We start from the raw sequence: 13,489 nt of genomic DNA, 5'->3' as shown, positions 1-13,489 counted from the left end.
GTCATCGTTTTCGTCACAGTCGTTGTCGACGTAATTGAGTACGAGTCTCAGTCCCACTCTTCGCTCGCGTACCCCTCGTCTTTCCCCTGTCCCTCCCAGACACCCAACCCGTCATCCACCCCGTCGCCCAACCCGTCATCCACCCCGTCGCCCAACCCGTTGTCCACCCAGTCGTCGTCCCACCCACCCTCCACTCACCCAGCCCCATCCACCTGCTCATCGTCCACCCACCTATTCCCATCCCCGTCCACCCATCCATCCCCGTCCACCCACCTATTCCCATCCCCGTCCACCCATCCATCTCCGTCCACCCAGCCATCCCCATCCCCGTCCACCCACCCATCCCCATCCTCCTCCACCGACCACTCCGACTCGTCCGAAGATGGCTAACCCTCGCCAAGCCACCTCCAAACGCCATCCGCCGTCCGCCCCCAAATCTCCCCCTCAGGCACTGGTTCTGAAGCCCCGTACACCACGTGCTCCGACACCGACGCCTCGGAAATCTCTTCCCAACTCAAGCACGACATCTAGTCCTCGTACCCGGAATCCCGCTCCCCGTCGAGGAGGATCCCAAACTCATCGTCAGGTTCCGGGATTTCGGGTACGACGACTACATGCCAAAACTCCTCGCCCCGACGGTCCTCGGCGTGGAGCCAATGGTCGCGAGGGTCCACCAGGGCCAGCACCTCGTCAGGGTGAATGTATTCGGACATGATTCTGCGAACACGCCAATGAGAGATTATTGTCACAATTCATTTTACGAGACCACTGTATATTTGCACAATTTCAGCTGTCCTACCTTGTTGTTGTTGTTGTTGTTGTTGTTGTTGTTGTCGTTATTTATATTCTTCACAGATTCCTGCAAACACGCAAATCAGAAATTATTATCGCGATTAATTTCACGAAACCGCTGTACTTTGCACGGTTGCGTCAGATACCGGTCTTTTCTGGCCCACTACCGACACTACCGAAACTTTTCACGTCCAAAGAAAATAACCTCACCTTTTTGCCTGATGGATTTGTAATGAAGTAGCTCTCCGACCGCAAGCACATCCTCGGATGCACCCCCCCAGCCATTGTCGCACAAACACATACGCGCATAATTTGTCACACTGACACAATGTGCATCGCGAATAGAAGAACGGGGCGCTGGCTGACCGTCTGCCCTAAAGGTGTGCGTAATTTTTACACAAAGGACCCCCACCGCGATGCAGCACAGAAATCGCAACTAGACAATTTTGCGGGCCCCGGCTCATGCGGGGGAGCGGGCCCCGGCTCGGGCAGCGGAGGACTTCGAGAAGACGCCTCTCGGATGAGAGGGTGTCGAATTTGCACTTTGCGAAATGAATATCCTCTGCGCCTAGCTCGAGATGGCTCTACCGCTATGACCGCTATGATACACAATTGTTGCGATAATTGCTGCGTCTGCATACGAAAAATCTTTACACACATTCGGGCATCTGTAGCGTTTATGAGACGCATACACGATACAAACCGATACGTACGACGAACGCTCTTCTTGGATTTTGCGCCGGGGTGGGGATAAGAAATGACATATGTATACTCGCTGTCAATTCGAAACTACTCAGTTTACTGAAAACGACCAAAGCCTGAAGTTCTTTGAAATGCATTTGGCAACGGTGATTTTAAACGTGCTGCGCTTCGTCAGGGTCTGCAACCCCCGGGCGGTGCGGTGCTGTGATTTTCGATGGCGTCGGGCATTGGCCTCCATGTCCGACGAACAGTTACTTCCGAAATTACGGTTTTTGATAATGGTGTGCAGCGATCGCGTTATAGGTCGTATGTACACGCGTGGTGTGTTTGACGGTGCGGGTGATCATCTAGGGGTAGAAGTCGATGTGCTGGAGAACCGCGGTACAACGGGGCTCGCCGTTGTTCGCCGCTTGATGGATGACTTTGAGCGATTGAGGGGTAAGTGAGACGTAATTCTGTACAAAAACGTGCGTATTTAACATTCGCCACCGTAGCCGCCAAATGGGGTGGTTTCGATGACGACGACGACGACGAGATGTTGCTAGAAGCAGCCGAGTCAGCTGAGCTAGCGGCATTCTCCGAGGCTGAGCCGATATCTGGGTCGTTCACCGACAATATCGGGGTATCGGTTGAGCGAATGGCACCCGTGGCCGATGAGCCGATGCCTGGACCGTCCACCGGATGGATTGAGGTGGATAGGCCCAGCTGCGGCGTCGGGCGTTCATGCGATAACGTGAGCCCGGATAACGACGAAGCTGCTGACCAAGAATTGGTTGACTTCTCGTGGGATGATGAGTCGGATATCGAACGGTTAAGTAAGTACGAGGGCGGGTGGGTTGTGACAAAGCGCGGGTAATTATCACACTCGTGCCCGTAACCATAGATGATTCACCGATTGGACCTCGGCGCCTTGACGTTTGGGATCTGGATCGAAGACCGATCGATCCGCGCGAACCCGGCTATCGCGAGATATGGACGGATGAGGAGGAGGAGGAGGCGGAGGGCGAAAGATTAGAAGAAGAAGAAGAAGAACAAGAAGAACAAGAACAAGAAGAAGAAGAAGAAGACGAAGAAGAAGAAGAAGAAGAAGGAGAAGAAGAAGAAGAACAGCAATCGAATGGTGAGTATTTTGCCGGCGTATACGGGTATATCTGTAACAAGTTGGCGAGAGAGAGAGAGAGAGAGAGAGAGAGACGAAAGGTGTACACGCTGTATGCACTATGTTTTGCCGCGTAGAGTCAGATGTGAGCGATAACAGGGATCGGGATATGCAGCGCGTTATATACGAGCGGCTGCAACAATTGTCACCGGACACCCGGCGTCAATACGTTCACATGCTCACCGCCCCGAGAGAACAATAATCACCGACGGCACGCGTTCATGCGTGTGCGTGTGTCTGTGTGTATGGGTGTATTCTCAAATCTACAATGGGGCTAACCTTCTATCATCGCCTTTCGCAAGACGATGGTTCAAACGGCATGGCATAAACCATGGATCTCCTCCATAAATGGAGGATCTCTGGACACTGATATTCCAGTTATCGTAGAGCGCGACCGAATTTTGCATCGATCAGGAGTTTAGGGTGACTTTCAATCACGTTACCGTACCGATCGGAAAAGGCAAATCTCACAACGCGCTGACCAACGAGGATGTCAGCAAACGGTCTCTCGTCGCCGTACGCAGGGATAACATATGTTTGCCGCGGGCGTTGATCGTATCGCGGGCTCATCGGCGGAAAGACTCGCCCAATCTCAACGGAAACGAACCAGGGTGGTCCGTCGTACGATACGCTACGTCGCGAGCGCAGAAAGATCTAGCGCTGCGGTTATGCGGGTTAGCGGGTGTCGAAATTCCGGAAGACGGTTGCGGTATACCGGAGATGGTAAAGTTTCATGCCCACCTCGCTACCGAGGGCCTGGCCATCGTGGTATACGATTTTAATACCTTCGGACGCGGTGAGGAGCCGATATACGACGGCACGCGCGAAATAATCCGACTAGGCGGGCACGTGACCGGTCGTCTGAATATAATGTATTACCCGTTAGGCAGGCACTACAAGGCTATACTCAATCTCACGGCGGCCGCCGCGAATACGCGGATTTGCGAGTCTTGCAATATCGCTTATCGGCGCCTCGGCGATCACCGGTGTACATCGAAATGCTCGAGTTGCGCCAGCACACCCGCGTGCGAAATCACGACCGCGAAGATTCGCTGCACCGATTGCGGGCGGTGGTTCTCGGGGGAGGAGTGTCTGCGAAAACATCGACTTCTCGGATCGTTTAATTCGCGCCGAACGATATGCGCTACTCTGCGGATTTGCGACCGATGCGATCGGTTCGTAGATTTATCTAGAAGCGTTCACCGTTGCGGAGAAATCCAGTGCCAAACCTGTGGTTGCCGGCGTCCGGTAAACCACGAGTGTTACATCAGGCGGCTCGCGGCAGCTACGGGCAACGCGGAACATCTCTTCGTATTCTACGATTTTGAGACGCAGCAGTGCGACACGCTGGACGAGGTGGATCGTAAATCGAATTTACACGTTCCCAACCTATGCGTGGTTCAACAGGCTTGCACCGGTTGTATACGCGAACCCGACATCCGCACACCGTGTTCCATCTGCGGCCCCGTACGCGAATTCGTATTCGACATCGATCCCGTCAAACAGTTTGTGGAATTCGCAACGCGGCCCGTACACAGATTCCGCAAAATTTTATGTCTGGCGCACAACGCGCGGGGATTCGACGCGCAATTTGTTCTACGCTACCTGGTGGAACATCACAGGGATCCACCCCACGTAATTCTGAACGGAACCAAAATCGTACTCATGGAAACGGGGCACACCCGATTTTTAGACTCGCTTGCTTACATGCCTATGGCTCTCTCGGCGCTGCCCAAAGCCTTCGGGCTCCCCGTAGAAACACGCAAGGGACTTTTTCCCCATTTATTCAATACGCCGGCGAATCGCGGCTACGTTGGCCTGCTACCATCGGCCGAATATTATTCGCCGGACAGCATGGGGACCGCGGAACGAACAGCATTCCACGCGTGGTACAACGAGGCTGTGGAAAATAACTATGTATTTGGGTTCGACAAGGAGTTGATCGATTATTGCCGAAGCGACGTTGACATTCTTCGAAGAGCCTGTTCGGCGTTCAGAGATATTTTTCTCACGCAGGGGGGTGTCTGTCCGTTCTCGCAAAGCACCACCATCGCGTCTGCGTGTTCGGTGCTATTTCGGCAGAATTTCCTGCAAGACAATACCATCGGGATTATACCGTCTCGCGGGTATCGGATGACCGACAATCAGTCCACCAAGGCGGTCGAGTGGCTCGTCTGCAAAGAACGCGAAATCGGTATAGAGATGATGCACGAGGGTCGCTGCAGGGAGTATCGTATCCCGGAAACGGGTTGCCCTGTGGACGGTTACTACGTGACCGAGGATGGTACCAGACACGTGCTCGAATTTCAGGAGTGTTACTGGCACGGATGCCGAAATTGTTTCACAGCGAATCGCGACGAAGAACTGGTGGCTAAAGATTGCATGAATAAGCGCTTCGAGGAAACCCGCGCGAAGACCGTCAGAATGCGTGCGAACGGTTACGTCGTGACGGAGATGTGGGAGTGCGTTTTCGCCGAGATGCTGAAGAACGACGCGGAACTGCGAGCGTACGTGGAGCAACACCCGTTGATCGTCGCGAGAAACGAAAAGTGTTCAAATCCTCGCAATGCGTTCTTCGGCGGTCGTACGAACAACACAAAACGGTTCTACGAGGTTGCCGAGGGGGAGCGAATTCGCTATGTGGATGTTTGCTCCCTGTATCCGTGGGTATGCAAAAACGGGCGGTACCCCGTTGGACATCCCAAGGTGCACGTGGGGGATTCCTGTAAGACGTTGACAGGGCCCGACAACGCGAATCTAGACGCGGTAGAGGGCCTCGAGAAATGCGTCGTGCTTCCGCCGCAAAATTTTTACCACCCGTTGCTGCCGGTCCGCATGCACGGCAAATTGATGTTTCCGTTGTGTCGCACGTGTTGCGAGAATTCGACACCCGACGATTGCCCGCATGCGAACGAAGCCGACCGCTGGTTGAGCGGTACATGGGTGTCGGACGAATTGAAAAAAGCGATCACCCTGGGGTACAGAATTGTCGATGTCAGCGAAGGATGGCAATACGATATCACTTCGTACGATCCCGCGACGAAGCAAGGCGGTTTGTTCGCCGGATACATAGACACGTTTCTGAAGTTGAAGCAGGAGGCCAGCGGCTGGCCGGCGGAATGCGATGACGAGACATCTCGCCAACGCTACGTAGAGGAATACGAGCGCGTCGAGGGGATCCGCCTGGACGGGTGCAAGATAGCTAAAAACGCCGGGCTGCGTTCGGTGGCGAAACTTTCTCTGAATTCGTTCGAGGGTAAATTCGGACAGCGCGATAATTTACCGCGTACAGAGGTGATCAACGAGCGGCAGAGGCTCTTGGAGCTTCTCACCGATCTGGACGTCGAGGTTCACGATATTTTGCCCGTAAACGAGCGGATTCTTTACGCGCGATGGGGACGTACGGGGGAAAGCGCGATACCGTCGCCCATCACCAACGTCGTCTTAGCCGCCTACACCACGGCCCAAGCGCGTTTGAAGCTCTACAGCTATCTGGAAAAATTGCAGCGTAGGGTATTGTATTTCGACACCGACTCTGTCATTTACGTGGAGAGCGAGAACACCCGCGACGAATACAAACCGCCGACAGGGAATTTTCTGGGCGACTTGACGGACGAATTGGCGGCTTACGGCCCCGGTAGCTATATACGATCGTTCGTCTCGGGGGGTCCGAGATTTTACGCCTTTGTAGTGAAACGCCCGGGCGATCGGGATGAGGTCGAGGTGTGCAAGGTCAAAGGCGTTACTTTGAACTATCAGACAGGTCTAAAGATAAATTTTCAATCCGTCCGAAGCATGGTGACCGACGCCCACGATCCTATCACGGTGGAGCGACGCGCTATCCAGCGCACCAACCTGCATCACGTGGTAACGCGCACGATCTCCAAAACGTGTCGCCCGGTTCAATCGAAGCGTCGACTCTGTCCAAACAGCTACGACACGCTACCCTTCGGTTACAAGGCGACATGAATGATTGTACACGGCGTGCAAAGTATTTGAGTCCGTTAACGATAACGAAGAAAATAAGCAATTCGCCTCGACGTTGCTCTCACTCTCAATGTATATCCTCGCACGGCACGTGCGAAACACGCACACACACACACACACACACATACATGTGCATCTCCGAAGAAGCCGTGCGCCAGTACGACGCGGTAACCGATCACATTACCAGGTTAGTATGCAATAGCGGCGGGGCGGCTAGCCGTCGTGTAAACAAGCTGATGAGACACGCCGTGTGGACCGCCGCCGTTAGCTTTTTCGCGGGCCCCCCTCGTACGGAATCAGCTGATAAGCCGTACGACGCTTGCAAGCTGATCCGTCCAGGCTGGCGCCCCGAAATAGCGGCCGCGCGCTCGATCAGCTCGATAACGCGGATGGCCCCCCCGCCGCGGTAATTATTTTTCAACGAAACGGTCGATAACTGTATATAATAACTTGCAGATGGATCGGAGTTCGGAGTACTCGCCATGGAAACGCGTTGGAAGCATCCTTTTTCCGCCATCGTCGCCGGACCATCCGGCTGCGGGAAATCTAATTTCGTCAAAACATTTCTGCGACACATCGGTGATATGTGCGACGCAAAGTTCGCGCGAATCATCTGGTATTACGCAGAATGGCAACCGCTGTACGGCGGAACGGCGACGTCCGATCGTTCGCCGGTTATCGAGTATCGCGAGGGATTACTCCAGCAGGGTGACTACGACTCCGACGACGCGAAACTTCCAAAGTTGCTGATTCTCGACGATTTGATGCGCGAATCGTCCGAAGGGGCCGTCGTCGATCTCTTCACCAAGGGGTGTCACCACAAGAATCTCAGCGTGTTTCTCATCACGCAGAATCTCTTTCATCAAGGTCGCGGTCAGCGGGATATCTCGCTGAACGCGAACTATATAATATTCTTTAAGAACCCCCGCGACCGGGCGCAAATACAACACCTTGCACGCCAAGTTTACCCCGAGGATCCGCGCTTCGTACAGGAAGCCTACAACGACGCCACGAATCGGCCCCACGGATATTTACTGCTCGATCTGAAGCAATCGACGCCCGAAAACTGCCGATTTCGCACAGATATATTTCCCACGGACGAACACCGCTACGTTTACCTACCGCGGAAGGATATAAAGCGAGACGGGCCGCGGGGTGCTCCAGTATTTCACCTGTAATGTCACCGCGAACAGATCGACCAGGGCGGTTCGGTTCATCCAACACCGCGGTGTTACACGCCCTTTGCAAATTGAGCGGTCCTCAACGCTTGGCGCTACTGCGCGCTGCCGACGACAATCTCGTGAGAAATATCTGCGAGTGCGCCCTCAACACTCTGAAGGGTAACGTCAAACTCAGCGATCGTCAGAAATCACGGCTGGGGAGACATCGTAGAATCTTACGTCGACTGGCCAGTAACCGCGGCAGTTGGAGAAGTAAGAAAAAATTGCTGGTCCAACACGGGGGCTTCTTACCGCTATTACTGGCGCCTATCGTAGGCGGGTTGGTGTCCACTCTGTTCGGGGGCTGAGGATAGAATCGCAACGCGTAGCAGACATGGAGCATGCGAAAAAAATGGTACTCGTTCCCCAGGAAACGGTGGAGCGGTTGCAACGACAACGTAACGGGGAAGATGAAGCGAAAGAGACGGAAACAGAAGCACAAACGCAAAAACCAAATACCGCGAACACCGTGAGCAGATTAGACCGCAAGATGGACGATATTCTTGCATTGAAGGGAAAATCTGATCGCGAGAAATGGCGATTGTACAGTCTGGTGTTGAATCGATATTTGTATTTCGCCGGAGAAACGAGAAAACCGCTACAACTCAGTATACGCGACGTGTCTGCGGGGGGCGTGGACGAAGTCGATAAAAGCGGTAGCGAAAACGCTCCGGCGGGCTGCAGAACCGTACCTATACACGACATCTTGATCAGCGTACCGCTGAAGTTTCGACGCGAAGCCGAGCTGCTGTTGAACTATCTGACGGCCAAAGGGGCGATCGAGTGGGACGGTCACGAGACAGTGGTTGTCGACGGTAATCAGCTACGGGGCACGAATATAATCGACTTGATAAACGACGTTGTGCGAGAAAGAAAATCCGTGCAAGCGACGGGGCGCCATCGATTCGCCCGACTCCTCAAAGCTGTTAACACGCCGCAAGAGTTCATCGGAAATCCGATATATTTGAGAACGCACGTTTCACCGGAAGAACCGTATCGACGGCCTGCGAACAACGCTGCGACTTTGAGAGCGCATCGGAGCAAGAGCATCGCTGAGAGGGGTGGTGGTGGTGGTGGTAATAGCTGCGGACCGACCGAAGGCGACTACGGTGATTTAGACGACGACGACGACGACGACGACGACAACGACTTCGACGACGGCGACGACGACGAGGTCTTTCGTACTCCGCGAAAAAAGGCAAGTCCCGCTCAAACGGGGAAAGGTCGCTGGTGCACCTTGCGCTTACGATGAAGTTTCTGGAGAAGCTGTACTACGACCCGTCCAACCCCGCGGGATACGGGGGTGCACGCGGATTGAAGCGAGCCGTTAGAGGAAAGAAAATATCTTTGGCAGCCGTCGACGATTGGTTAGCCTTCCAGGACGCGTACACGCTGCACAAAACGATACGAAGGAGATTTCCGCGAGCCCACTACAGCGTACAAAACGTCGACGATCTGTGGGAGGCCGATCTCGCCGACCTAAGATCGCTGAAACAGTACAACGACGGGTACAACTACCTTCTCGTTGTCATAGATGTGTTGAGCAAGTTCGCGTGGGTGCGAGCGTTGAAGGACAAGACCGCGGGTACGGTTGCGAAGGTTTTCGAGGATTTGCTGGAATCGACCGAGCGACGACCGATGCATCTGCAGACCGACAAGAGAAAGGAGTTCGTAGGCGCCCAATTCCAAAAGATGCTCGCCGGCCGTAACGTGCGGCATCGCGTCACCCGAAACCCCGACGTGAAAGCAAGCGTGGCGGAGCGCTTCAACCGCACCCTGAAGGAACGAATGTGGCAATATTTCACGCACGCGAACACCCGACGATACGTGGACGTTTTGCCGCAGCTGGTCGAGGCCTACAACCGCACCGTACACTCGACCATAAAAATGACCCCCTCCGAGGTGACGCTGGAAAACGCCGCGACAGCTCGCGCCAACATGGAAAAAACACGAGGCGGTAAAGCGCAGGAGTCGTCGCGCCACGCGCGATTTCGCGCGGGCGATCGAGTGAGCATCAGCAGGGCCAAGGGAGTATTTCGGAAGGGCTACGAGGCCAATTGGACGGACGAAGTGTTCGAAATCGCACGAGTCTATGAACGCAGCCCCGTAGTTTACGCGCTGCAGGATTTAGCCGGCGAGACGATCGACGGTCTGTTCTACGACGCGGAGCTGCAGCGCGTCAAAAAGGATAATTATTTCGTGGTGGATAAAATAATACGGACGCGTGGTAAAGGGGCCAGTAAGAAACTGTTTGTCAGTTGGCGTGGGTATCCCTCGAAATTTGATAGCTGGATCCCGGCGAAGAGCCTGTCGAAACACCGAGCATGAACAAGGATCAGTTTTATCTGACGCTACCGAGTAACAGCTCGATGCGATACTTTGGAGACAACACCACGACGAAATACACCACGCAATTGCCGCGACAGATAGAGCTAACCGGCGAATGGGAGGTTGCCCTTGTGGAGGTTCAATATCCAACGACTCTTCAAACGGTGACCGCTGGGTCCAACACCGTAAGATTGCATCAGCACATCTCACCGAAGCCGGCGGATCTCTTCGACGATATACCAAAGTCCAAGGACAATCGCGTCACCGCCCACGTACTACGCATACAGCCGGGCGTTTACACCGGCATCGAACAGATCGTGCGAGCTCTGAGCGGCGTCCCGCTTCTGGCAAAACATTTCGAATTCGGTTACGCCGGTATCGCGTAGGATCGCATCGCCGTTACTCGCATCTGCGGGTATACCACCGGCCACTACTTGTCGTTTTCCCCCGGTCTGTATCAACAGCTCGGTTTCACCAAAGTAACGCGAAACATCGTCAAGACTTTGGAGGCGGATCACCCTTACAACGTAGCGGCTGGTATGCCTGCGCAAATGTTCGTCTACTGCGACATCACGGAACCGCGAATCGTAGGAGACGTCTACGCTCCTCTGTTACGCATAGTGCAGACCAACAGCAAAGATCTTCGCCACGGGAGTTCGGAGACCAAAACGTTGTCCCCGCCGCATTATCTGCCCTTACTGAACTCTAACTTTCGCACGATCGATATCGATATAAGGGATCAGCTGGGAAGGCCGTTGCCATTCACCCACGGGACGTTGACGGTAACGCTGCACTTCAGGAGAATACACTAATACAGTGGCCATGAGTCACTACGTGCAGCATTACGAGAACCAAGTCGGCGGGGGGATAGCTCGCGTTTACGCGGGGTCCCCGTATCAGCGAGGTTACGGTATCGGAAGCTTCCTAGGGGGGCTGTTCCGAAGCGTTCTCCCCCTACTCAAAAGCGGGGCGCGAGCGATCGGTAAGGAGGCGGTACGAACAGGAGCAAATATAATTTCGGACGTGGGTCGGGACGCGCCGTTTAAGGAGTCGGTGAAACAACGAGTCGCCGAGTCGGGTCGCAATCTACGACGCAAAGCTGAGGAAAAACTCCAAACTCTGATGACGGGAAACGGATATGAGGTGGGTCGCGGTGTACCGAACGGCCAGTTTCTGACGGACCGTCGGACCCGTTTGGCCGGAAAACGAAAAGCAGCTGGCAGAAAAGACGTAGCCGCGAGAAAAAGAGCCAGAACAGCGAAAACGACCAAAACGAAGAGAAAAAAGAAGAAGAATAACGGGTGCTGCAAGAAACGAACTGTGGCTGACATATTCGGTACGCGATAATCCGAGATGGCCTACCTACACGCTCATTCGTGCGAGTGTTTGAAATCGGAGCTCGACTTGTTCACTCTACCGCCTACGCAGACGACGATAGAGGGTGGGCAGTGGGTGCATTACAAGCCGGTGTCGTCTCTCACCGACGACTCACCGATCGAATTCATGGTTCCGGGGCTGAGCGACGAGTACCTCGACCTGTCGCACACGATGCTCAGTCTGCGAGTCAGTATGCCGCCTTTGGATGGGGTGCAGCTGGTGAGCTCGGACGGTAAGACCCAGACAGCGGCGGCGATCGCAGCTCCTGTGAACAACCTGTTGCACTCGTTGTTCAGTCAAGTGGACGTCTTCTTCAATCAAAAACTCGTCTCCCCGGCCAACAACGCGTACGCGTACAGAGCATACATGGAGACTCTGTTAAATTACAACAATACGGCCAAAAATTCGCATCTGACGACCACGCTGTGGTACGGGGATACCGCCGGCAGAATGGACGAACTTGGTGCCGGTAATAAGGGTTTCGCAGAGCGCGAACGATTATTCAAAAACGGCTCCAGCGTTGATTTATTGGGACACCTTCATTGCGACGTGTTCAATCAGGAGAAATTCCTTCTAAACGGCGTGGAGTTGCGATTGCGTCTGGTGAGATCGCGGGACGCCTTTTGCATCATGGAAACCACCAACGCTCACACGATGCACATTCTAGAGGCCACTCTGCTCGTTCGACGAGTCACGATAAACCCCGGCGTGTTGTTGGCGCACGCCAGAGCTCTGGCGAAAGGGACGGCCAAGTATCCGCTCACCAGGGTCGAGGTCAAGGCAATGACGATTCACGGCGGGGTGCACGGAGAAACGTTGGACAACGTGTTTCTCGGCCAGCTGCCGAAGAGAATAAACATCGGATTCGTCGATAACAAGGCCTTCAACGGCGACCGAACGCGCAACCCGTTCAATTTTCAACATTTTAAAACCAACTTTCTGTCTCTGTACGTCGACGGCCAGCAAATACCCTCGAAACCCCTGCAACCGGACTTTACGAAATCAAGATTATACGTGGACGCGTACCAAACGTTGTTTTCCGGAACTGGCATTCATTTTCTGAACGAGGGAAACGGAATCAGCCGGGCGGACTACCCCTACGGTTATTGTCTGACCGCGTTCAATCTCACACCCGATTTATCGGCGAACAGCAACACGCATTGGAATTTGGTCAGACACGGCAGCGTTCGAATAGAGGTACGTTTCGAAGAGGCGCTCGAGAAGACGATAAACTGCGTCGTGTACGCAGAATTCGACAATATTTTGGAAATTGATTCGAGTCGTCAAGTTATCGTGGATTTCGGTGGCTGAGAGTACGACACCGGCGAAGGAGACGACAAAACAAATGCACGTTTGCGAGACGGAGAAGATTGAGATAAGCGATATGCTGATGCTGCATCCCCCACGCAAGACGGTGCAAAGACTCCGGGCGCTCGCCCGCTTACCGGGTATATCGCGTTCAGACTTCAACGAGTGACAATATGGAGTACGTGATCGACGTTCAAGGGCTCTACGATAGTTCCGACAAGTTTATCGTGAAAGAGGCAGCCGTGCTGTCTGTAAACGAAGGACATGTGGGGCACTGGCTGGTATTGTCGCCTTGCGGATTCCATCAACTCTCCGTAGGAACACGCTGTTCAAATAATTAAACGACGAGTAAGGTGCACGGTATCGAATGGTTCGACGGGGAAATTTCGGAGAGACAGCTGAAGGAAAAATTGCAAAGTGTGGCTCGTGTGGCGGTTTTGATCTATGTGCGCGGTGCGGTGAAGAAGGAGGCGTTGCAGCGGATTATAGGGCGAGAACCTATAAACCTCGAGGACGATGACGAGGCCCCGGCATTCAAGAAGTTGCCGCCGTCAAATGTGTATTGCACGTTTCACGCTTGTCACAAACGTCACGAAAAATTGGCGTGCGCTCTGAA

General features: G+C 54.0%; 1 protein-coding gene across 1 annotated transcript; it reads left to right on the top strand.

Annotated features, from left to right (window-relative positions):
- The first annotated feature begins 11,541 nt into the window (after nt 1–11,541).
- Nucleotides 11,542–12,876, top strand: LOC125500978 (uncharacterized protein F54H12.2-like). Its single transcript, XM_048655380.1, has one exon. It carries the CDS (start codon nt 11,542–11,544, stop codon nt 12,874–12,876), a length of 1,335 nt encoding a protein of 444 aa, XP_048511337.1.
- Nucleotides 12,877–13,489: the final 613 nt, after the last annotated feature.

The sequence above is a fragment of the Athalia rosae genome, chromosome 5, assembly GCF_917208135.1.
Source record: "Athalia rosae chromosome 5, iyAthRosa1.1, whole genome shotgun sequence".
Taxonomy (NCBI): domain Eukaryota; kingdom Metazoa; phylum Arthropoda; class Insecta; order Hymenoptera; family Athaliidae; genus Athalia; species Athalia rosae.
Note: the sequence above shows the minus strand (reverse complement) of the source record. Positions and strands in the feature narration are given on the sequence as shown.

Bases quoted from the DNA above. Each gene is read 5' to 3' on its own strand.
- LOC125500978 (XM_048655380.1), top strand. From the start codon at position 11,542: ATGGCCTACCTACACGCTCATTCGTGCGAGTGTTTGAAATCGGAGCTC.